Source organism: Pleurodeles waltl, chromosome 4_2 (assembly GCF_031143425.1).
Source record: "Pleurodeles waltl isolate 20211129_DDA chromosome 4_2, aPleWal1.hap1.20221129, whole genome shotgun sequence".
Taxonomy (NCBI): domain Eukaryota; kingdom Metazoa; phylum Chordata; class Amphibia; order Caudata; family Salamandridae; genus Pleurodeles; species Pleurodeles waltl.
The window spans coordinates 822,811,866-822,838,529 of record NC_090443.1 but is presented as its reverse complement, the minus strand read 5'-3'; the positions used below and the strand labels follow the sequence as shown (position 1 = coordinate 822,838,529).

At 45.8% G+C, this 26,664-nt stretch overlaps 1 protein-coding gene across 2 annotated transcripts in view; it reads right to left on the bottom strand.

Annotated features, from left to right (window-relative positions):
* Positions 1-26,664, bottom strand: part of ITGB3BP (integrin subunit beta 3 binding protein) — a 288,073-nt gene that overhangs the window by 121,665 nt on the left and 139,744 nt on the right. For both annotated transcript variants that reach the window (XM_069232522.1, XM_069232523.1), the window contains exon 3: positions 18,623-18,755. In XM_069232522.1, the coding sequence (XP_069088623.1) occupies positions 18,623-18,755 (133 nt within the window). The remainder of the gene's footprint in view (positions 1-18,622; positions 18,756-26,664) is intronic.

Sequence of the window (26,664 nt, the reverse complement as noted above, 5' to 3'; positions counted from 1 at the left end):
TAGACAGAGTGTGGCCTGTCAAGTAATACAGTTTAAAGTTTAGGACCCCGAATCCACCTTGACCCACCTGTCTTTTGAAAGTGTCTAGGACCACCTGTGGGATACCTCCATTCCATATCAAGTCTAATAGTAGACCGTTTACTTCTTTGAAATGCCACCTAGGTATAATGATCGGCAGCTTTCTGTAATGATAAAGTAGGTTAAGCAACATTATCATCTTATATAAGGTTAAGCAACCTATGTAATTGAAAGGGATCACCAAGACGTCACCTTGACTGAAGCAACCTTACAGCATGAGTAATATATCCATCTAGAGCAGTGCTGTCCAAACTTTTTCAAACCACTGCCCAATTTTTAGAACGACAACTTTTTGCAACCCTAGCTTTATTAGACAGGAGGTGGGCGAATATTTGATGCATCTAAAGTATTGGTAGTGGCGCACTGTCATTTACAAACAGCACATTTTCCACTGCAATGGCCACTAAATTCGCACAGATGTACAGTTTTACTGACTAAACTACATTGCACACAAGTGTGGAGATCGGGTGTAAGTGAATATCATTGTGCATCATCAAGTCATTTGCTCCGATCTTATCTGTTTCCCTCCCACTTCATAATGACAAAACAATGTGCTTCATTTTTGCTTTCTTAACTGCTGAATGTGCAGACTTTGCTTACAGGTATTTCAACATTATGTTACAAAACAATAAGAGCATCATCCTACAGCCCTTCTTTCACGCTCCATGTACTCCAGAAAGATTGGCACTTTACTAAAATTCACTTTAATATAGATGTGCATCCCTAGATATTTAAACATGGAAGTCTCCAATGGGGGTAGGGCATCAGCGGGACCCGCCCAGTTCGGGGCGGTGCTCCACCTTATCGGGTAAAGGCTGGTCTTACTCCAGTTCAACTTCAGCTAGGCTATACTTCTGAATCTATTGAATTCTACGATGATTGAGCCAAAGCTGTTCTCTACATCCCGGATATACAGCAGCAAGTAATCTGCATAGAGAGACAATGGCAAACAATTCTCTGTTCTACATGTCCAAATCCCTCTCAACCTTTCTGCTTCGCACAGCAAATGGTTCAATTGTTAAAGGGAGGGGGAGCTGGGGCATCCCTGTCTGGTACCTCGGCAAGCTAGATATTGGTCAGATATCATCTGGCCTGTAGGCACTTGAGCTATAGGTAGGATATGAAAGACCTTTAGCCATCTGCTAAGAGCTTGTCCAAGGTAAAAGCGATTCAGAAACTAATGGAGACATCACCAGCTCAGGAAGTCAAATTCTTTCTTTAAGTTGAAAGCAAACATTTCTGATTTGGGCCATGCCCTGAGGGCCACTGTCATGATCATAAACAGCCACCTTATGTTCTGCGATGAACTACGGCCTTGGATGAAGCCATGTTATTTGTGAAAAAGGCAAGGCTTGTGAAGCAGTAACCCACTGGCTAGTATTTTCCCCAGAGTATTTCATTGTGAATATTCAGTATGCCAATAATTCCGAGGCGATTTGCCAGATTTTAAAAGGGCAGTAACAATGTTGTGTGAAATTATCACCTTCTTGTTTCTCCTTACCCACCGCTCCCCCCACAGTGTCCTCAACCCAACCTTTCGGAAAGTGTACTCTGTCAATGAGCTCTTGCTTTTATTTCTGTGGAATCGACATCTGGTGTTGGAGTTCTTAGAACATTAACTCTATGTGGCAAACCCTGTTATAGAGATTGCATTGATTATCTTGTAAAAGCCAGAGATCAATGCCCAGCACATCTACTTTGCTTTCTAGAGACGATCTGGTCATCATGCCCACTGCATCTACTTTTCCTTTCAGAGTTGTCCTGGCCTCCATGATGGCCTCTAAAATGTTATACAGTTTCATCTAAAAAGGCTACACCGAGTCCACTCCCATTCATGAGCATAATGTCGTCTCTGGAGTCAGACTCCTCTGTCACAACGGTCGCCCTGAGTTTCGTGGGTGCTCTCTACCTGCCATTCGCAGGTTGATGCCACCACAACCATTACTGACCTCGAAACTAGCTGCAACTATCACCAAGGGATGAGATATGCTGGGGCACAAGCAGCTGGTGGTAATCTCAGGGAACCGCTGACTTAATAGAGGAAATACTGCTACCAAGAGCACCCAGAAGTGAGAGCAATCAAAATCATGCCAGCTGAGGGAAAAGAGCGACTTTGCCACAAGTCCACCTCCTTGGCAAAACAAATAGTTCTAGTGTAGTCACTAGAAACCCCCTGTTGCTGTGCCAAGGAAAGGGGAATGTTGGAGTTTGCACCCGCTCAAGTTTGTCAGCCGGCGATACAAGGGCAAGTGTCAGACCCAAAACTGCACCGGGTCTTAAGGCCCGAAGGCCGCTACCTTGCTCAAGGGGAAGGACCACTGGTACCAGTTCATTGTTCAGGGGGGTAGGCAAAATGCTCCAGTGCAGGGATAATGCTTTGGGCTCAGCGCTCAGAGAGCCTCCAGGTACGTGGGGCCAAGACCACAGGAGTGGAGAGGAGCAACCCCCAAACATCAACAAACTTGGATCTGGCATCCAGGAGCCTGGTTGCAGAGCCTCAACCACCTCCACCTAGGCTGACATCAGGAGCACCGCTGCTATCTTGGGTAGTCACCCGGGGGCCCAAATAGGTCTTCCGCAATACCTGGATAAGAGTCAGAGCCTCTTCCTCACTCAAGTTTTGCTCAGGGATGTCCCCACCACTGACCTTCCCTATTCTACTGTCCACTGGGCCCGATTGCTGCAACAAAAGACCATAGCTGGCTGGGCAGACACCAGATCTTACTCTGGTGCATCAGCTATGTTAAGCATCCAGGCCAAACCCTTCAGCCATAATTTTAAAATCCATCTGAATAATTTCTTTAGAACGGAAGGAAATTATTTTTGTGTAGAAAGCACATTTAAAATTACTTCTGCACAAGCACTAATTTACAGAGCTAACACATGGGGGCACACATATACACACGAAAGACCAACATACATTCCCACCTGTAAAGCTGTACGTAGACCTATGTCATTTTTTACACCTTAGCCAAATCCCGGGTATTTGGCTGATAATTTTTTGCCTGTACCCATGATGATCAAAGAAGAACTATAAGACCCAGAAAGCAATGTTCTGGCTTACGGTGTTACACATGAATCGGGACACATGGTTGATTTCTGCTTTTTCTATGCTTTGCATTCTCATATTAAAAAAACAAAAGAAAATTTAAAAAAATACAAAAAAAAAAAAACTCAAATATTTTCATCTACCCTGTTCTCAAAAGTTTTCATTATCATCATTCACATTCCAAGCCCTCATTTCCATATCTCCAAAAGGAAATGGAATATTTATATCACAACTTAGGAATTTTAGACAAAGTAATATTTAAGGAGGTCTAGGGGTTTAGGCATGTGAAAAGCAGCAGGAAGCACAACCTCAAGCATGTTCTCCTTTTGGATAAAAAATAAACTTGAAATTACTGTTTTAATGTTTTGAAAATCTAATCTTTAAAACAGAAACATTGTCTCAAGTTTTGTTTTTAATTATAAAAGGAACACATTTGCCCAACAGCAGATATTAACTGAAATCCATTCAAGCACTGTCAGCAACACACAAATCACGTATTAGCCTACAATATGTCTATGAAATATAACCTAGGAACCTTCAACCCAATGAGAGTGCTCACCATCTGGGCTGAACAGGTTAACTCGTGGTTTGCTTGAAGGCCAACCTCACCTAAGCACTTCATAGTGTGAATACAGCTCAGTATCATCAGGAACTAGCTTGAAACAGCCCTAAAAATACACACATTCCCAACTCCAATCGCTCCTACCCCTAAATTAAGCATGCAATGAATGCTAAAGTCGGATGGGGAAGCTCTTTCTATGGAGAGATTTTTCAGAATAGTTATTACCCCGTTTGGAATACAATGAAACAGCTAAAAAAAAGAAGCAAGGAATAGCCTATATTACCGGTCACATACTGCAGGCAAAACGTTATCTTTTGTGGTTTCTCTTTCGTTCAAATCACAGTAATTAATAAGGGTTTGGTAAAGGCATGTGGATCATGACACAGGCTGAATCCTTCCTCCAGTCATATGTAACACGAGTTCCTTTTCATGTAGTGCCGAGCCGTTAAGTCTTAAGTAATTGTAGAGGCTGATGAATTTAAGTCCAAACACGAACAAAAATTAAATAGAAAACACTTAAAAAATTAAACCACAGATTTCCTTTCCTAATTTTTTGAGGGTTAAAAATAGCAAAGTTCGGCCATGCCTTACTGAGGGAAAAGTCTGATTGGCTGTAGAATAGCAACGGAAGTTCGCAAATTAAATAAGAAAGGACAGCCCGGTGACAACCCTTTGTGGCAAAACCCCGAGAAGACATCAGAATTTCGGAATTCTGTTAGTTTGTTTTTATGTAGATTCAGGTTATCTTCTACATTCCGTTTTTAAGTGTGATCGTCACTGCCTATGCTCTAGTTCAGAGGTTCTTAACTTTTTGACTTCTGTGGACCCCCCCACTTAATCATTACTGGAACCCGGGGACCTCCAACTGAATCATTGTTGGCATCCAGGGACCGGAGTTATTACCGTAAGCCAGGGACCCGGGCCTAAACATCTGCGATGATTTTAACCGAAAAACAATACACAAAACTACAAAAACAAGCATTAGTCAAACAAATATACAAATTATGAAGTATTTTATTAAATTCACAAATATAAAAAGCAATCACAATTCTAATTTTAATTGGAATGTCGGACCAGAGGTTAAGAATCAGTGTGGCAGGTGGAATACCTTGAAAAGACACAAGAAACTGGTGTGGTAAACGCAAATGGCAGCAAATATTGGGGAGCCATCAAAAATCCAATGAGTCCTCTAGCTCCCAAGAAACGATTGACCTCAATGATCAGCTGAAGAGGGGTGTGAAAAAGGGGGTGAAAAAACACGTACTGTTTTCCAAACATTAGAGATAATCAGGAGCTCATCTGTTAGTTTTAATTGGCACAATAGGACATATGAGGAGTGCAACCCCTACTATAGGAAGAACGACACAGGGCAGTTTAGTTCACTGAAATCTTCGCACTGGTCCTCAATAAGAGTAGAAAGTGCAGTGCATTCTTGTGTGGAAATCCGGATGAGCAAAAAAGGCACCTGCATTTTAGGCAATCCCCTGCGTGATTGCTCCATGCTGGGTTCTGTAATTTACTGAGTTCTGCAGTAATGGTTTTACACGTGTAGTTGAGCTGCATGGACCATAAAAAGACAATTTATCATGGTAAGCAGTAGCAATTTACAATGGTGGGCAGCCACAGTGTCACCTGTGCACATGGAAGTGTGCTCAAGATTGCGAAACACATTTCAAACATGATGTTTGCGCTAAATGGCTGCCATCTGGCTGCACAGAAGAAGAGTATTTATGGGTAACGCATCACAACCAGTACTTAAGAAGGACACACAGAAAATCTCAGCAACTTTACATGCAGTATCTTGTGGTTTTCACCACAGTTAAATCAGTTTAATTTTGTACCATTCTGTTTCTTGTTGCAACATTCCTTTCAAAATATTTCTGTTTCAGAGACGCCTTTATGCATTGAAAGCATAGACGTGCTACAATACATACAGATCCTGGGACAAGGCTCTGGTTGCCAAGGAGATCCCTCTGTATTTCTCTTGTGGCAAGGAAATAAACTACCAAGCATCAACACCCAACACAGGCGGGATTATTTTACCCTAAAACAACAACTATTTCTTGAGAAACTCTTGGAGGGAAATCTAGAAAACAGAAGAAGCAAACATACCTTTTCCATACATGAAAGAAAACAGAACTAGAAAAATTTTACATTGCACAAAATGCTAATTTGGGGGAAGTGTCTTTGGGGCATGTAGTTATGCAGGATAGGAGTGCTGAATTATTTTGGTCTTTGAATGGAACCAAGAGACGTTGTTCTGCCTCCTATCTAAGAGGCTCTTTGCTTGTAGAATACTTGGAAACAGAGCCATGTGAGTACAGTAGGAGGAGATTTGATGACAACACGTTTGAGGTCTCAATTGGGAAAATGGTCAACAGTCGACATCCACACTACCTCCTCATTGCATCTGTCGGCCACTGGTCGACACTGGGGAGACACAGAAAGGCCCCTCTGCTGCAGAGCACCAAAAGGATTCCTTTATTATTATTATTTTTTTTAATTTGGGCTGTTCGGGAAGAGCTTCCCGAGTAGCCTGAGATTTCTTTTTTTTCTGAAAGGCCGATCAGTTGCTCAGGGTGCACGACGTCATTACACTAAAGTGAAAGTAAAACAACCTGATGAACCCGTTATATTTTCAGTGCATCAGTGCTTGGGGCATATTTCAGTACCTTAAGCACAGATTGGGAGGGAGTGTTGTGGTAGAACAGATCTTACCCCTTTCTCTCACTTTTACAGGTTTCATACATGTAAAGACCAACAGAAGCAGGATTTGGATCAATACGTTCTATTGAAGTAACTGTATTTTATGTAAAAAGGCATGAATTTTGATTATCAGGATAATGAAACAACACTATTGTGGTGACTAGATAAGTGAAACAGAGGAAAAGTCCCACCATGCTGTCACAATAGTAAACTTAAAATCCCTACCTGCATTACTAAATTTCTGCATGACAGCAATAGAAGTGTTAGTCCTAATCTGCCCATCTAGTGCCTGGATGGAAACCCAATCCTCATACCTCTGCTATAGGTAGAGAAAAACTCTTGGGGGAAAATCTAAAAAACAGAAGCAGCAAACATAACATTTCCATACATGAAAGAACCAGATAAATTCAACATTGCACAAATTGCAAATGCAGGGAAGTGTCTTTGGGCATGTAGTTATGCAGGATAGGAGTGGTGAATTATTTTGGTCTTTGAATTGAACCAAGAGATGTTGTTCTACCTCCTATCTTAGAGGTTCTTTGCTTGTAAAATACTTGGAAACAGAGCCATGTGAGTACAGTAGGAAAAGGTTTATTGACAACACGTTCAAAGTCTCAATTGGGAAAATGGTTTCCCAGGTGACAATCCAGTTAGACATTCTTCCAAAAATTGACTTTTTATGACACACTACATGAAAATGTAACTCTTCATAGTTTCAAGATCCCACCTATATTATTTTACCCCTTTTAGTGAGGGTGTTGGCCAATAGTCGACGAAGAGACAGCGTTTCAGCTGAAACTGCGATGACAACGAGAAGCATAAGATGGCTTTCTGGGTGGCATGTCCCCTCCACTGTGGTGGGGGGCAGTGTGGTGTTTTATAATAAAACATCTGTTGTTCTAAAAACTGCCCTAACATGACACCTATTTTTCTGTGCAGGGGAGACATTGTTTACCAGGTACTGCTGGTCCAACGAGTACAATCGTGCGGCCTTGGGGTGAGCCTAGAATAATAATGTTGTGCAAAGAAATGAAAAACAAATTCTGCATGGAAGGGCAACTGATAAAAATTATAAATCACCACTAAAATGAAGCTTTGCTAAAATAATAAGAGGAATACAATTACATACATTAGAGATAAAATATATGTGCCCGTATAAATGCTAAAATAACCTCACGCCACCCTCCCCCCATTGTCGGGTAAAAAGTACAGAGGTCTACAATAAAACCTAATACAAAAATCACTAGTCGGATAATGTCTATCAAAAGCGAGCTAAATTATACATTGAAGAGATAAAAATGTCCATGTTAACAAGTAGGACTAACCAAGGTTGAGCCAAATTAAAAAGATCAATTTAGAATTTCACAAAACTCTGATACCAATTAAGGCCAAATGGCAGAAGACCCAAAATAATGGTGATCCTTCAAAAAAAAAAAAAAAAAAAAATCACCAATGCCATCAACTGTTATTGAATCAAGGAAAGACCCCCACTTCGGCAGGTGATAAATTAACCAGCTCGCTCGGAAAGTGAGGGAGCACTCATGTTCCATTGTCTCGCCATAGCTCTGGCCAAGGCAGGCGCATCCATTGCAGTGCTGGGTGTTATTGCATCAGGAGCAACTTGATCCACAAGGGGTGGGTCATAGGAAGTTTGTCGTAGCAATCACAATCTCAATGTGCATGTCTGATGATGAACCCTCATTGAGAACACCAACAGACCTGCATCCAAAGAAAGTATGTGCTGTGTTGCATACCAAAACACTTCTGGTGCATGTTTGAATGGGCACCACAAACATCGGACAGGATGCACGCGATTCAGTGCCAGTCTAAATTACGAAGACCAGCAGGACTCCAGTTCTTCGAAGAGTGGTGCACCAAAATTCTGCATCATGCGTTCACAACAGTTGGGCTGGTGGAAGCGCCATCAGTCCTCCTTGTTGAGATGAGGCATCCATTGCAAAGGAAAAGTAGCAACAGCAAGATACTGCCAATCAATGCCAAGGTTACAGGGAATCCCCCAAAAACACTGGAAAAAAACCAAATCAAGTGTATGGCTGAAGCAGGGATGTGGAATTCCTATAGTCCAACAACCGGGACATATTGTTTGGAGTCAAGGGCAACAAGTTTTCATTTTTATTTTGTCCTTGTGACAACCCCGGACCTCCCAACAGCGTATCAAGTTCACCGCGCCGGCGCCCTCCCTCAGGGCGAGTGGTAAGACAACAGAGTCCCCTGCAGCGGAGGGAGTGGACACAATCTTACAAGCCATTCAATCCTTGCAATTGGCAGTAGAAACTAAAATCGGCGAGGTGAAAGAAAACGTGGGCTTGCTGCGACACGACCTGAGATCAGCGCTGAGCCGCATCAAGGAAGCCGAAGAACGGGTCTCACGGGCGCAGGACGAGATAGCGGATCTTAAAACTAAGGTTGCCCACCTGCAGACCCGCACAGGGGAGCTACACCACAGAGCCGAAGACGCAGAGAATCACTCCAGATGTAACAATCTGCGCTTTATAGGGTTCCTGGAGGGCGCAGAAAAATCACTGGCAATTGAGTTTCTGGAGTGCAGGCTTAGATCCTGGGTCCCAGAGCAGCGACTGTCCCCCTGGTTTGCGGTCGAACGTGCCCACAGGGAGCTGGCGCCTAGACCTCCGCCGGGGGGACTCAGGCGGCTAACTATCGCAAGATTCCTCAACTTTAGAGATTGTGATGCCATCCTTAAATAAGCACAGGTACACCCTGATCTTCGCTGGGACAACCATAGAATCCTGGTCTTCCCGGATTACACTCGAGAGGTGCAAGCCAGACGTCGTTCCTATGAAGGAGTCAAACAAAAACTTAGGGCTATGCAGCTGACCTACATGCTGCTTTTCCCTGCGCGCCACAAGGTCCTCCTGGACGGGAAATCATTTTTTGACTCACCGGAGGATGCGTGGGACTGGCTCAGGAAGGAGCACCGGGTTGCCCAGAGAGGGCCCTCCCGACCGAAGGTTAATTCCCCGAGACCAGGCACCACTGATCTGCCGAAAACACGTAGTGGGCGCGGGCATACCCAGTCCCGCCGGCAGAAACAGAGCGAACTAAGTTGCTCACCTGAAAGTGGAGCGCCGCTGGGTCCGGGTAGTCCAGGTGGGCAGTCTGGCCCGGATGGCCCGGGAGAGAGCAGAACTACAACCAGATGTGAAGACGATCGCCTGAGCCAGAACCCCCCTTGCTGATTTAACATCATGACTACGTAGATTCGGGGCAGGCAGGGGGGACACTTGAGATAGTCCCCATCCCCGCGAGGGGCACGGGACGTGGGGCTACACTATTGCAGAACTCCGATTCTATGGAGGGGTCGACCACTCCACACCACTGACTGACATTTTGTTTTGGAGGTTGTTGGGGGGTTTGCGGACGACAGATGCTTCAGGGCTGGAAGTATGGGGGGGGGGGGGGCAGTTGGGGAGACAACGTTACAGCAAGTTATTGCCCAGTTGTGGTTGAACGTTAGTTGTATTAACCTTATTCTTTTATTAGGTCACATTGTGGCTCTCGGGCCAGCGCGTCATGCATGCCAGTATCAGTTCCCCGCACACATCAGAAATTTCAAAGCAGGTCCTCTCCTGAAATGTTAACGGACTCTTAGATAAAATCAAACGCTCCGTGGTCCTTAGTACATTCCCCCGCTGCGCTCCTAATGTAGTCCTACTTCAAGAGACGCACTTGCTTGGCACCAGGTACCCCATGCTCGTGCGCGGTGGATATGATAGAGTCTACCACACAGGATTCTCCAGAGGTGTGACAATCTTGCTGCACCGCTCGTTGCCCATGGTGCCCACTTCCTCCCAGGTGGTCCCGCAGGGGCGATATGCTGCAGTGTCTGGCACGCTAGGTGGCCATCCGATAAATATCATGAGTGAATATGCCCCCCCTGGGGCCCTTGAGCAATTCTTGGCGGCCCTGCAGGAAGTGCTAGTGGCACTTCACCCGGGCCTGACTATCCTGGGGGGCGACTTCAACTCCGTCATGAACCCGGAGTCAGATATCACTGGACCCCTATCTGTGAATCGCTCGGCCCGGGCGTCCAGGCTGCGCAGTTGGGTCTTTGCGATGTATGGCGGATTTGGCACCCCAGAACACGGCAATTTACACACACTTCAGCGGCTCATCATACTCATGCAAGAATTGATCTTTTCTTTATGCCGGCCATAGATGTATTCAGAGTCGCCGGAGCAGAGATTCTGCCACATTGGGTTTCAGACCACACACCACTCCTCGTCCGCGTGGAGGGCGGCGAGGCCGCCAGATGCCCCCTGTGGCGCCTGAACACTCGGCATCTACAGGACAAGGAATATACTCAGGCTCTACGAGAGCAACTCGTCCAATATTCCAAGACCAACCTAGGGTCAGTTCCGTCGCCTGGCATTATCTAGGCCGCTTGCAAGGCCACACTCTGGGGGCAGGCCAAGCATCTCCTCCGTATACGGGAGCGTGCGTCGCTTCAAAAGATCTCAGACCTGGAAGCCTGGGCATTACATCTCAAACTTCAACTCACTGTCTCTGCGCCTGAGGCCATAACGAGGCAACTTACCCTAGTTAGAGATGAGATCAGGCACTCCACTCTTGAGACGGCAAAGCTTATGTGGCGCGCCTCGATGGCCCGTGTTTACGGCTGGGTGGACAAGAATGGAAAATTTCTACACTGGCTTGTGACGCGGCCCTTAGCAAATAGAATCATACCTGAGGTCGTTGATGGATCGGGAACTGTCTCCCGGACACCCCATGCAATTGCACAGAGCTTTGCCGCTTACTACGCAGGGCTCTATGCAGAGCGGTCCAGGTCCCAGGCAGAGAGAGAGGCCCCCCTGCTAGACGATGTGTCCTTCCCTAAAATTTCAGACCAAGAGTGACAGGATCTTGATGAGCCTATTGGGCTGGAAGAAATTAAGACCGCTATCTCGGCTATGGCCGCGGGCAAGACCCCCCGGCCCCAACGGGTTTCCAGTGGAGCTTTACAATAAATGTACCTCCTGGCCCCCCACCTACTCAGTATGTTTGAAGAGGCGGAACAGAGGGGGTAGGTTCCCCCCGGGTCTGGACCTGGCCATTATTGTAGTAATACCCAAGACCAACCCCCCCCCCCCTCGCAGTTGTTCTCGGCCTACCGCCCCATTTCACTTCTCAACACCAAAGTCAAGATAGTATCCACGATATTGGCCACTAGATTAAAGAGGGTGATACCCTCACTGATACACTCAGACCAGTGCAGCTTTATGCCGTTCAGGAGTACTAGGCGCTGCAATTGTCGCCTTCATGTTGCATTGGCTCACCGTGGCTCCCTGCCCTCTCCCATGGCACTCCTCCTTCTAGATTTCGAAAAAGCATTTGATACGGTGGACTGGTCATATCTCCACCGGGTACTTCTAAGCACCGGGCTCGGTCCCAGATTCCGTGGTCTAGTACAACTCCTTTATTTTAACCCAACGGCGTGGGCTCAGGTGAACGGGGTAGTGTCAGACCCATTTCCCTTTCGTCGGGGGACCTGTCAGGGGTGCCCTCTGTCCCCGCTCCTCTTCACGCTCGCGATGGAACTACTTGCATAAATAATGAGAGAGGACCCCTTAATGGAGGGCTGGTACTTGCCTACGGGGAGGGAAGACCGCATAGCCCTGTACGCAGATGATGTCATTTTATTCCTGGCAAACCCGGCCACAAGCAGTACCCGCGCCCTGCATCTACTGGAGCTGTTCTCAAGGCCTCTGGGCTGACGCTCAACCCCGGCAAGTCTCTGCTGGTCCCACTACACCCCGCGAGGGACAACTATGATTGGCATACCAATATTCCGATCTGGCGCAACCGCTTCGATATCTGGGGGTGATTGTAGCCCTTCTGCCGGAGATGGACTTGTCGCTCAATATGGTACCCCTCACTCGGAAGGTCAGAGAAGACCTCCAGAGATGGCGGACCCTACCCCTTAATGTCCTGGGAAGGATTGCACTATAGAAGATGATGGTGCTGCCCCGGTTTCTTTACCTACTCCACAATTACCCCTATTCTATACCCAAGAAATGGTTTAAAGAGATGGATGCTATGGCGCGACAATTTCTATGGTATGATTCTCGCCCCGACTTGCGTTCCGCACCTGCCAGGGTGATGTGTATGAGGGGGGGTTGGGGATGTCTAATCTCTACCTCTACTACTTAGCAATGCACCTACTGGTGGTTAATGATTGGCCGGGGGGCGGTTGGTCGGACCCTGCATATCAACTTGAACTCCTGCCTATGGGCTTCTCTGGCCTACTCGGGATGCTGCATGGGAGCCCCCTGCCACGTAGACTCCCTGAGGTGACAAGAGTGGTCCTGGAGGGGTGGAGAGCGGCACAGAGGGTGACGGGCTGGTGGCAGAGACTCACCCAGCAGACACCGCTGTGGCACGGGACGTGGTTGGGGGAGGTCGCGGACCTGGTGGGGTTTCATAAGTGGGACCTTATAGGTATATCACTTTTAGGAGACGTTTGGGTGGGTTCCCACGTCATCATTCCAGGAGCTCCAGCAGAGGTACTCACTTAACAGCACTCAATTTCATAGGTTACTACAACTCAGACACGCGCTAGGTGTACATGTTCCCTCTATACCGACCCTCTAGGAATTCAGGCCTGTGGAGGCCAAATCCTTGATGGGTGGCCTAGGCAAGGGGGGAGTGTCGCGCATATACCGCACCCTGGTCTCCAATACAATGCAGGTACCCAGCAAACTTCAAGAGCGGTGGGAAGGCTGGTTGGGCCCTATAACAGACGAAGACTGGCGAGACGCACTGATGGTCCCCAGAACTAGGACTCTGACCTCCCACCTTCGTGTTGTGCAGACCGACTATCTGCACGCCGCTTACCTTACTCCTGACAGATTGTACCAACCCCACGCTGACTGCCCCCGCTGCGCGAGCCCTGATGCAGACTTATCACATGGTATAGAGGTGCCCTCATATAGAGACCTACTGGCGTGCGATTGTGGCCGAAGTCTCTAAAATCCTGCAGGTGGAGACTGCCCCGCTGCTACTGTTGTTGGGTGTCCTGGAGGGGGTGGAGTCCAGTAGGGCAGACCGGGCTTTCCTGGGTGTGGCATGTCTAGTGGCGAAGAGAGATATTGCGGCTAGTTGGAACGGCAGAGTCGGCTCCGGGACTTGCGCGATGGTGGCTAGGGGTAGACTGGTGCGCTCAGCGAGAAAAGTTAGTATACGAGACAAGGGGATGCCCCTTGAAGCACGCCAGAGTGTGGGGAAAGTGAACCGGGACATGGGGCACCCATTTTGCTGCTACGCCTTAGTGGCGCCACTATGGTGGGGCCTGTCTTTGACCAAACCCTTAATGACTATTGACCATGTGCTCCTGCTGAGTATGTGGGACTTGTCCTATGCGAAGCATATGAGGAGCGGACGTGACCTTGTTATGATTTTGTTTTGTCTTTATGTATGCATGAAAATTAATAAAGTTGCTTATCAACATAAAAAAAAAAGCCTTCATTATTAGGGTGAGCGCTGTAAATAAAAATTTTAGGGTCACACTGCACTACTGGCACGTTCCAGCAACAACAACAAAAAGTGTACATGTTTGAAAAGTTTAACAATATGAGGCTAAGTATAATGTTCCCAGAATACTCTCTGATTAGATGTAAATGTTTGCTGAAGCTTGTAAGCAAGAGTGATGATTCTCTGCTTTCAAAACAAAATGGTCAGAAAAAAATGCAAGTAGGGAAAGAAAACCGTTTTGCTGCTATGAAATTTTAGGTGCTATTTCTTAGAAGAGTCAATTAGTAAAATATTATGATGCATGCTAGTATTTCCAAAGAATTTCCTAATGGAAAATCAGTGTAACCATTTTCAACAAGATTATGAGAAGCATGAAAATAAACAAGCTCTGGCAAAGCCAACCGATCCAACATTTTTTGTGAGTCTTTGGTTTCGTCGATGTATGTCTTTTCTGACATGGCTATTGTAACACTTTATTATTGTGGGAGCTGGCAGGCCCTCACCATTGTAACAAACGCTGGCAAAAAGAAAAAAAGTTTTTGGTCTAAAAAATCACACTGCCACCAGTGGTGTAAAAAAAGGCCCCGTAGCCTACAGCCCCCCCCCTCCAAGGCACTCCCCTCAACACAGCACCTGTCCTGAGTGAGTCTTGAGGGGGGCATCCATGTTCTTTGCAGGCCCTCCCCCCCCCCAGTTTTGTTACACCACTGATTGCCGCAATACTTCTTGGCACTGAACAAAACCACTTTGTGTGCAAATATGCTCCCTGTGGAAGAGCAGAATGCGATCACTCACAGCCAAGCCAGCCAATAGATAGAGAGAAAAATAGATGTTTAATAAAAACAAAATGTCTTTGTTAGTGCCAGACCCAATTAGGGACACAATTCTTAAAGAAAGTAACATAAGTACACCCATGGTATATTTCTTTGTATTAGTGGCTTCCATGAATTTGTAAGAACTTACAGAAGTAGACCAGGAAATCGTACTTCTAGAAAATATTTGTGAACTGTAGTTTAGCAGGAGCAAATATGCATGTGTAGATTTGCTCATGTGAAAATCTACTGAGAATTTACAAGATCACTTTCCCTCCAACCACTTTTTTCCCAACCCTGGAAGAACTTCTACTTCTGCCATGGCCAGAAGTAAATTTCCAACCTTACTCATTATGGGAAAAGATTAGAGAAGAGCAGGAGAAAATCCTTAAAACATGCAAGTTAGTAGGTTTGCAAACTCAAAGACATTCCAGCCTTGGAACTATTGCTTACTGCTTCCTCAATCCCCATTATGTTGCTCCGCGGAAAGGTGGCAAAATATGGAAATTGTTATAGTAGGGATTGAAATTACTAGTATTCAAGCCCTACTATAGTAGTAGCCCTGGCATAATCAGAGAGGCTATTATCAGAGCTCTTACATAATGAGATTGCTGCCATAATTTGTTGCCGCACTACATGGCACCGAAAGAACAATTATATATTTTTACAGGACAAGTAGATTTAAGAAGCAACCTGTCCCATGTACAAGTAGATATTTTATTAAATTCCACACCCCTGCTAAAGGTATTATGCCAAAGACAGATTGAAACGTGCTGACAAAAACAGAACCAATAGCCTTAAAGATCAGATCTGCTACCTTCCCCCACAGGAATCTATGTTTGATGGTGTTCTCTTTTGAATCTTTGAACCCATTTTGGTGCCGTATGTCCCAGTGCCAATATTAGAGCCTTATGCTCTGCAAGTTGTGCAATGCAGTCCCCTACTGCGTGTATGTGTTATGAGGGTGGAATTTACCATCACTTATGAAATCGCTCATCGCTGCCCAAGCGGCGGAGTATTGTCAGTTAGTGACTACTGCTAGTTGTGCTGAACCATCAGTGTAAATTATCATTTCGTATTGATCAATGAAACTAAATGAAAGAGGCAGAACGTGTACATGTTGGGTATTCAACTTCATATTGAAGGGATTCTTGTGTCTGAAGTTATGGATCAAAGACATAATCAACATCAGTGGGCATTGGAGACGTTTGCCCATTGGATCCAACGTGGATGTAATGCTTTTGCGTTTGGAACGCTGGCTTTTGTAACAGCCTCTACGGCTGATATTGGGGTTACAACATTAATGCCTTACCCCTGGGCCAGAGGTCTCTCTTTTATGACAGCCATCAGAACAGCAGTCAGATTTTTTTCAATCAGAGCAAAGCGTTGTTCAGCAGTGGAATACAAATGTGATTTCTATGTTATTGGAACAGTATCACCTTCATTGAATGTTACATAGGTGAACCCGCTGGGGCCATTAATTTCTCTGATGACAATGTTTGCTTTGTTATCACGTGTGTGTAAACATTTTGCGTCAAGCATGCGTGCATATTCAACTGTCCAATGTCTTCTTGAAAAATCTGGAAATATCAAATCATACAGTGGTTTTATGTGTTGTGCATTATCTAGAATGTATGTTCTGCCAAAATAAAAAAAAAAACGATTGTAGCTTTTTAATGGTATTTGGTGGTTGTAACTGTGCGTACTTTTCTAGAAAGTGGGGTGTCAGACTCTTTCCTTCATCTCATAACTCCTATCCCAGAAACAGGACACTGAGAAAAGCAATTTTTCTTTTCTTGAGATTAAATTTGTTGCCTAATTCGGCAAATCCCACAACAATGCAGTCCACCCGTATTAGGTGTGTGACAAGGTCGTCATCTTTAAAGGTAGCTATTATCTACATAGGACTACGCCTCGGGGTCAATATCATGTCATTTTGATGCTACACGTGCCGAGAACAGTCCAGGACTGTCCTTGTACCCCTATGGGAGTCTGCAAATTTTCCTTGGAGAGCCAAGCTCGCTGAAGGTGCTCAGATCCCTACTTTCAAGCACTAGATTTTGGCAGAAAAAAAGGTTGGAAATATTAAAGGTTGTTTTGCATTTTTTGCGCACTATATTGTTAATAAGTGTGCTGTTTGCATTTTGTATAGCAGATGTGCGTGTGTGACTGTTTAAATGTCTGTAATCTAAGACTATTCTATACAGATGGTCCAGCTTAGCTTCGGGAAACAAAGTTGTTCATTTGTGATATGCAGGGATCTAGTACACCCTGGTACTCAAGTTCTCAGAGTCTTTCTCTCACTAGAATCATGTTTAATGGGGTATTGTGGTTGAGGCTGTGGATCTAATAGGTATCATATAGTAGGGGAGTCTTTATCCCATCCTACATGATTGGGATATATAGCTGGAGCTTGTGCCAATGCCCAATCTACGGCGTAAGCCTGTCTTAATTTTTCAGGAACAAGGACCGAGAAAGATGGCATGAAGACATCTTCCCCTCGTGGGAGTTTACGGACAATTTCATGTAGCCAGTTTTTTCTGCCTAGAGGATATCATAACTCAATGTTAATTTCCCCCAAAATAGTGCTTTAATTGTGCACTCGGTCTCCCTCAATTTGTATTTTCACATTATAAATCCTGTCCGCGGTTTAGATTTCCAAAAAGTCGCTAGCTGCTGTCACATCCAGAAGCTCTTGAAGATTCCGGCAAACTATTGTACCCACTGCCAGGCTGTCTAGCAGAGTTACTGCTCACATCCTGTTCTTCAATAAAGTTCTCAATATGCATGGCAAATTGGCACCTTTTTCTTTTTGAATTGTCGTTTCTGTTAAGGAAGTTCCTCTTCTACAAGGTAAATCCAATAAGGATTCTGCCAAGGAAGCCGCAGAGTGTTCTAAAAATGCTGGGATAACCTAAATCAAAATAAAGACAGTGTAAAGCAAAGAGGAAAAGCTCTGCGTTCGGAGACCGCTGAGAAACGCTATCATTTGAAAAATAGGGAAAATTGAGAAATACCAATATACTGATACATACCATTCTCGTACCTTTCAGGACTCGCAAGATCCAGTGAGAGAGGAGGGCGTTCAGAACAACAAAACTAGTATGTGAAACCGAGAAAAGATTCACAACGCTCATCTGAAGTTTCCAAAATAAGCCATTTGTGGCAGCGCTTTCACCTGCAATGTTTTGTCACAATGGCCGATTTCAAAATATATATACGATTAGGTCCGCTAGACCCTTCTGGTTGCGGGGCCATATAGGGTTTGCAGGTTCTCCAAGAACTCAAGGTACCCAGAGCCAACAACTGAGCTGTACTGTACAGTGGTTTTTCATTGTGTATCGAGCATACACCAAGTCATATGGTGAAATATGTAGACTGAAAAAACGGGTATTAAGGAAATAGATGTATTTCTGAAATGGCATAGGATATGGCGTTTAGAAGCAATGGTTATTTCTATATCTCTGAATTTGTGGGTATCCGCACTAGCATATGATTTAGAGGGTATTTTTCAAAATGTCTTTCTTACTCACCGGCTTACATTTGGAAGACACAAATGTAGCAAATTCCAATTGGTAATAACAAATGTTCTAGTATTCTGTGCTCCCACATGTGTCTGTAAAAATGGTACCTCGCTTGTGTAAGTAGGCCTAGTGGCTGATTTTTACTACTCATTTTCAAGATTTGGGTTGGGAAACCTCCAGCAAATAACAGGTTATAGTTGTTTACTACTATCTGTTTGGCTCATGCTCGCAAGCATTACATTTTCAGAGACATGTAAGCTGTAGTGAGAAATCGAGTCACTACTACCACTCCTGTGGTAAAACTTCACCAGAGGTTTAAAGAAAGGAATAAGGTAGAATTATGATTGTACAAATAATCACTATATAAAAATAATGAAACTACCTGCAGATGATAATTTTCTCCGTCTTTCATTTTCTTTACTTGGAGAGATACATGGGCTTAATTGGCAAGTTCCTGTAGTCGGTGAAAATATCTTATCTAACATCTGTTTCTTTTTGCTTGGTGTTGGGATATCCTGCAGGGAAATGTAAAAAAATATACTTAAAGGAAATAACAACTTTAGGGCATACAACTGTTTTTCGAAACTATATTACATGTGAGTTACTTAGCTTGTAAAGATAGTTCACCATCATTAGGATCTTCATCCTATTCATACGCATTACGATTTTCCTGCAGGAGATGCCCTGACTAGGCCAGACCTTCCTAGGCCTAGGCCTATATTGTGCTCAAGGAAGTATACCTTTCCCTTATTTGGCAATAAGGAAGGATGGACATTTTCTGGATTTATCCAGATCAGAGCCTGGAAATATATTCTTTATACCCACTAGCACAAAGGACTTTGTCAATGTAACAAAATGAGACAAAAACAGCCATTTGGACTGAATCCTCCCGACAGCCCACTAAGCACAATTTGAATGAGATGCATTTAGGGTAAGAAGATATAATTAAAATATTTGTTTTTAAAATCAAAATCCTATCCTAGTGCTAACAATATGAAGTGTCTATTGTTAAAATCAACAAGATTGTGGCAACAACATTTACCATAGTGTGTGACTAGCAAATAATACTGTGAAATATTGTTAAAACAATACAACTTTTTGTGCCATTACTTATAATCTCATTCTCATCCTTTAGGCTCTCTAAACTAATACTAGCATCACAGAAAAGGTCTAAGTAGAGTTTAAAAGATTTTTCACACCCACAATCATTGTCTAGTAAGATAGCAGCATCTACTATTCTCATCTCAATTGGTAGGAAGGAAGCTAAGCCAGAGTGAAGGCTGAATATGCATCCTAGTAGCCTTCAGTAAAGGAAGGCAATGCTGCTCTGTTTGGCCTCTGCTGCGAAGTTCCTCTCCATCTCCTCACATTCTGTTCTCAGTTTATATAACATATCTGATAATTTTAAAATGAATAAACAATTAGCAGAAAAGGCCTTAGCACTCACACTTTGTGCAACAAAACTTTACTTTTTAAAACAATAAACGAGAAGGGAAATTATCAGCTTCAATGAAACCTTGTTGATTATTGAAAACAAATTCAAAAACAGAGAAGTTGACTCATATAAAATAACATGAATATATAGAAGCAGGCTTGATTATCACATTGCAATGAATAATGTTACCAGTAAACGTACATTTGACATTTATACCTAAACACTCTACATATATAATTCAAGAAGTGTGATACCCAATAAGAAAAACATGACGATTAAAACACATGGGTCGGTTTTGAAAGATGGAGCACTACCATCACCACATCCATCTCAACTATGGGATCAGAAACATTGTTCAAAACTTTAAATATGAAGAAGCAGTGCCTCAATAAAACAGCAGGGACAATGAGGGCAACCTGCCACTTCAGCATCTGCTCTTACATCAGAACTGATGTATTGCTCATAAAAATATGTTTGTCGATTTCCAGTTTGTAGCACAGTGAATTTCAGTAGTGGTAATATTATGAAGGACCACAGCAGTAACAGATTTACTCCTGGCCGAATGCATGTCTGGGAAAAAGTGTGAATCTTTGTGGGATCCAAGATTTAGCACTTACTATGGAGCCGGGGCAAGTGGGTGTCTCCTGTTTTAATTTCCAGATAGTCTCAATTAAAATGTCGCACTAGGAGGATCATCAGCATTCCTTTTGCTTTCGTTTCATCCTAACAAAATGATAGGAGGACCCTAACACCTTGCTTCCAATATAGAGGAGGCTGATAGTCCAGTTGTCACATCGTATCAGATAAACTACAATTTGAGAAGACTTTCTGCCTTTCACAGACCTGTATATAAAGAAATGCATGCAATGGAAGAACATCAGATGGCTAGTACATACTTTGTTAACACCTTTGTTACTACAATGTGCCCCCGATTCCAAACTGCAGCCCACATTAGAGAATGCACATTAAGGCCCTCATTATGACACTGGCGGTAAATGCCGCTTACTGCCTCGGTGGCGGACATCCGTTTGCCATATTATAACACACACACACCAATCCAACAGAATACTGCCACATACCCAAATCCGCCAGGCCAAAGGTCAGTGCTAAAGTGGCAGTACCAACACCCATACCGTTACGCCATAAAACAACACCCACCACATTATGACCCACGAATCACCACAGCTGACATTCAACGCCGGTAAACCATTGGCGGTACACACTGGCGCGCTCAGAAGGACACCCAAATACAAAACAACACTACATTGGCCAAAACCGAAATCACACACCTGACACTCATACACACACCACACCCACCCACAGCACCGTAAAACACACACCCACATTACCCACAACCCTTTACGAATGCCAATTATTGCTGCCAGACTAAAACCAAGACCACTGAGACAACTACATACACACACACTACAAACACACACACATCCGTCATGTACCCCACATCCCACACCCCACCACATTACTCAACACCCTCCCATCAACACACACCACACAACACCCATGTCCCCACTAAGGCACCCCTGTTTCACTGATGAGGCGTTGCGGGTCATGGTCGAGGAAATAGTCAGGGTAGAGCCACAGCTGTTTGGAGCATAGGTACAGCAAATATCCATTGCCAGGAAGATGGAACTATGGCGGAGAATCCTGAACAGGGTGAACACCGTGGGACAGCATCCAAGAACAAGGGACATCAGGAAGAGGTGGAACGACCTACAGGGGAAGGTACGTTCCATGGCAGGAAGGCACCAGCTCGCCATACAGAGGACTGACAGTGGATCCCCCACCTGCTCCCCCACAGCTCACAGCATGGGAGGAGCAAGTCTTGGCAATACTGCATCCTGAGGGACTCACTTGAATTGCTGGAGGATTGGACACTGGTGAGTCAAACTTTACTACTTATCAACACCCATACCTGCATGCCATCACACAACCTCACCCTCATTCCCATCACTCCACTACATCCCACACACTACACCTTCACATAGGACTAACCCCAATGCCTAGCACTGCATTCTATACCAATGCATTGACAGCCCTCCCAGCCCTGCATGGCCACACCTTTCACAAAAGCATGCACAGCATGGAGAACTAACAATCCCACAATACATCACCATACACAAACAAAGGCGGCAGGGAAACAGCAACGATAGAGGGGAAGCCAGAGATGTATAATTTGTCACAGACATGAGGCATAATAAATCACTTACATCCCCACAGGTGCACCAGCCAATCCTCACTCAGCCCCACCCTCTTCAATATCTACATGGCTCCGCTCGCCAACATCGTCCAATCCCACGGTCTCAACATAATTTCCTATGCTGACGACACCCAGCTCATCCTCTCCCTCACAAGGAATCCCACAACCGCCAAGTACAACCTCCACACCGGACTCCTCGCTATTGCCAACAGAAAGACAGCAAGCCACCTCAAGCTGAACTCAGAAAAACCGAGATCATCATCTTCGGCCCCAACAAGTCAGCATGGGACGACTCCTGGTGGCCAGCCACCACGGGGTCGCCCCCAAAACCCACCACCCACGCACGCAACCTCAGCTTCATACTAGACTCTTATCTCTCCATGACCTAGCAAGTCAATGCCATCTCGTCCTCATGCTTCAACACCCTTCGAATGCTCCGCAAGACCTTCAGGTGGATTTCCCTTAGAAACCAGAAGAACGGTCACCCACGCCCTCGTTAGCAGCTGACTGTACTACGGCAACGCCCTCTAAGCGGGAACAATGGCCAAGCTCCAGAAAAAGCTCCAGCGCATTCAGAACCCCTCAGCACATCTCATCTTCAATCTCCCTCGCCACAAACACATCGCTTCCCACCTCAAGGACCTCCACTGGCTACCCATCGACAAAAGGGTCATCTTCAAAATCGTAATCCACGCTCACAAAGCTCTCCACGACACCGGACAGACCTACCTCACCGATCGACTCAACTTCCACATCCCGACACGCCAGCTCCACTCCGCCAACCTTGCAACAGTCCCTCGCATTCATCGTACCACAACTGGTGGCAGATCCTTCTCTAACCTCACAGCCAAAATCTGGAACTCACTCCCCACCAACCTACGTAAGACCCAAGACCTCCTGACCTTCAGGAAGCACCTAAAGACCTGGCTCTTCAAGACCCTTCTGGGTGAGTTGCGCGCTCAACAAATAATTTGATTAATTGATGAAGTGGAGAGAAGGTGCCATGTCTAACCAGTCCCCCAACAGAAGATGCCCCCAGTGATGACAGTAACTCTGGACTTCCAGATCTGGATGAACTACCTGGCCCATCACTGACCACTGGTCAGTTGGACACCCCAGCCCACTCACAGTCCACCACAGAGGCTACCCTATCAGTATCCAACACCACTGCACCCACCCAACGTCCCCACACATCTGTCTCCAGGACACGTCAATCAGCAGTGTGCCCACCTGTACAGGGTCCCCAGTCCACATCTCACACCCAAGACAATCAGGATCCTGTGGTCAGTGGCAGTGGGCACACCTTTTAGGGGACAGAGACACAGGGCTACAGGGACACTGGGAGGAATGCTGTGCGCCAGGGGGAGGACAGGCCCACAGAACCGACTCTCCAGGAGGCACTCACTAAGGTCCTGGGGGCTTACCAACAATCCCAGGACAAGATGGACCAGATCCTTACCAACATTCAGGAGAACAAGCGGCTGCAGGAGGAACAACATCAGGAGATCAGGGAGGATTTCCAGGCCCTCAACGCCACCAGGATCTACATAGCAGGGTGCTGGCAGACATGGCCAACATCATGAGGGAATGGACGGCACACTAGCAGGCCCCTACCACTAGCCAGTCTACTGACCAGCCCACCACATCTGCTGCAGCTAGTGGACAGGAGGCCCTGCCACAGGACCCACAGGCCACCAGCACCCCCTCCCCCTGCAGAAGGTGAACCACCCTGCAAACGTTGCCTGCGACCCAGACAGAAGCCAGAGACGTTTGCCAAGACCAAGACCACTGCCAGGAAATAAGACCCTCCTGAATGTCCCCCTTGTGTCCCACCCTGTCACCTTGTCCACTTTGAACTGCCTTTGTTCCCCTTCCTAGGGCCACTGGACCTTTGCTACAAACAGACTGGAACCATACCCTGAAAGGAGGGGGTAGGAGCATATTCATGTGCCATTACCCCCTAGCATGCTAATTATCGTAGTGCATTATTGCAAGGCAATTTCAAAGTTTGCAAAGTTGTAGAAAAATATTCAGCAGTCATTACAATATCTTTTAAACACACTGGTTTCAAAGTTCATCAAAATATTCACCTCATTTGGTACAGTCATTGCTGAATCTCTAGACACGTGTTTCTGGATTATTCCGTCACATCATGTGCAAATTATCTTAAAACTGTGACAGCATACAATTTATGACCTGTAGGTGTCTGTAGTCATCACAACAGTACACTGTTGTAATATCACAACATCTGCAAAATGAGAAGCCATTGGTGACAGGAAGTACAGATGCAAAGGAAGTGAATGCCATCCTGCTACAGCCAAACAGATAAAACAATAGTCAGAGGAATGGTCAGTTACACTGTCTCACTTGTGTGTCTTTGGAAGTATTGACGTGTAACTGATGTTCTGTTGTCCACATCCTCATCCTCTCCCTCCTCACACTCACTGTCCTCAGAGTCCACTGCTGCCATAGGGGAATTTCCAGTCTCCTCCTCCTACAGATAAGGCACATGTCGTCTGAGGGCCAGGTTGTGCAACATGCAGCATGCCACTACTAACTGGCAGATGTTCTCGGGTGAGTAGCACAGGGATCCACCTGTCAGATGCAGGCCTCTGAACATGGCCTTCAGGAGGCCGAAGGTCCTTTCGATGATTCTCCTGATTCACCCATGTGCTTCATTATAACAATTCTCAGCCTCTGTCCTGGCATTCCTCACAGGAGTCAGGAGCCACAATAGGTTTGGGTAGCCTGAGCCACCTGCAAGTATTGAGGGACAAACATTAGCCTTACACAATGGTATGGGGTTAACAGCAGAAGGCATACACTGACATACATTGGGTGGGCACTCAGGCACACCTATTAGCCACACTCTGTGCCTCCGTAGTTGTGCCATCAGCTGTGGGATGCTGCTATTCCTCAGAAACAAGGCGTCATACACCGACACAGGATACTTGGCAGTGACGTGTGAGATGTACTGGTCCGCCAGGAACATCATTTGCACACTGAGTTAGTGGAAACTCTTCAGATTCCTGAACACCTGTTCATTCTGGCGTGAGGGACAAACGCAAAATGTGTTCTGTCAGTCACCCCAACAATATTTGGTATATGTCCTATAGCATAGAATCCTGCCTTCACAGTGGCCCAATCTTCCACCTGGGGGGAAAGCGATGTAGCTGCACATGTGTTTGACCAAGGCAGACAGAAACCTTGCCAGCACGATTGAGAACATTGGATGTGACATTCCTGCTGCCAAGCCCACTGTCACTTGGAAAGAACTAGTTGCCAGAAAATGGAGCACTAATAGGACTTGCCCAAGAGGGAGGATCCCAGTGGAATGACGGATAGCTGATATCAGATCAGGCTCCAATTGGGCACACAGCTCTGTGATTGTGGCCTTGTCCAGTCTATAGGTGAGTATTGTGTGCCTCTCCTTCAGTGTAGCTAAGTCCACAAGGGGTCTGTATACTGGGGCTTGTCTCCTCCTCCTATTCATCTGCAGTGGTAGGTATCCAAAGGACACAAGAGTGAGTAGGCTGTCACAATTTGTACAATGGAAACACCACCTCAGTGTACATAAAGCATTAATGTGATGGGACAGTGGGAATGGCAATGAATGTGCAATCATCAGCAATGATGCAGTTATGGATTATCTGAATTTTGTCCACCACCATTAAATGGCAGGTGGAAGTGCTGTAACTCCGCCGGCGTTGGGCGTCATGGCGGAAGGCAGTCTTGCACCGCCATGCTATTCCTCATTGGCTAACATGGGGCTCTATGGAGTACAGCATCCAATGAGGATCAGCGGCAGCGGTGACAATGTACACCGCTGCAGACGTGACCGCCATTTTCTATCTAAATCCTCACTTGATTCCAGACTTTCCACAGGACAACATTACACTGCATGTGCTGCTGTGACCTGTGTCTAGAACCTACCATGGCCCGTGTGACCGTGGAAAGGGCCCCTGCCTTCACATCAGAGGAGTTGGAGCATTTGGTAGAAGGGGTCCTACCCCAGTAAGGACTGCTGTATGGGCCTCTAGACCAACAGGTGAGTACACCTTGGCATGATGCATGTGCCAAGGTTGCATGGAGATGTGTGTGCAAGCATCGTGTCATTTGGGGAGGGGGGTGGTATGTCTGTTGCCAGTGTACATGGTGGGCGCCGGTTGATGTGTGTGCCAATGGAGATGGAAACAGGATTTGTGGGCCATATGTGTGACAGGCTGGATTGTAAGTGTAATGGTGTCCTTCCGCCTGTATTACCTCTGCAGGTCAGCGCCCATCAGAAAAAGTGATTGTGGCGTGCCATTGCTAAGGACGTGCGGACCCTGGAGGTCTACAGCAGGTGGAGCACCCACTGTCGGAAAAGGTGGTAGGACTAGAGATGCTGGGCACAGAAGACCGTATATGCCCAGCTGGGGATGGCCTCCAAACGAGGAAGGGGTGCCCGTTGGAACTTGCCCCCCTGATGGCCTTAATACTGGTGGTGGCCTACCCAGAGCTGGATGGGCGTTTGAAGGCATCACAGCAGCCACAAGGGGGTGAGTACAGTGTGTGTAACTACAGTCATTGGTAGGTGACATGGGAACCTGGGTGGTGGTTGAAAGTCAGTGGGTGCCCCATAATACCAGTTCAGACATTGCAGCGCGACCCACCTCAAGGGTAATTGATGTATAGCAAATTCAGGAAACCTAGCTAGGTTGTTTTCCATGTCAGGCATGGTTTTGTGGTTCACAGGAGGGGTGCAGTTGGTGGTGTTTAGCCCTCATGTTGC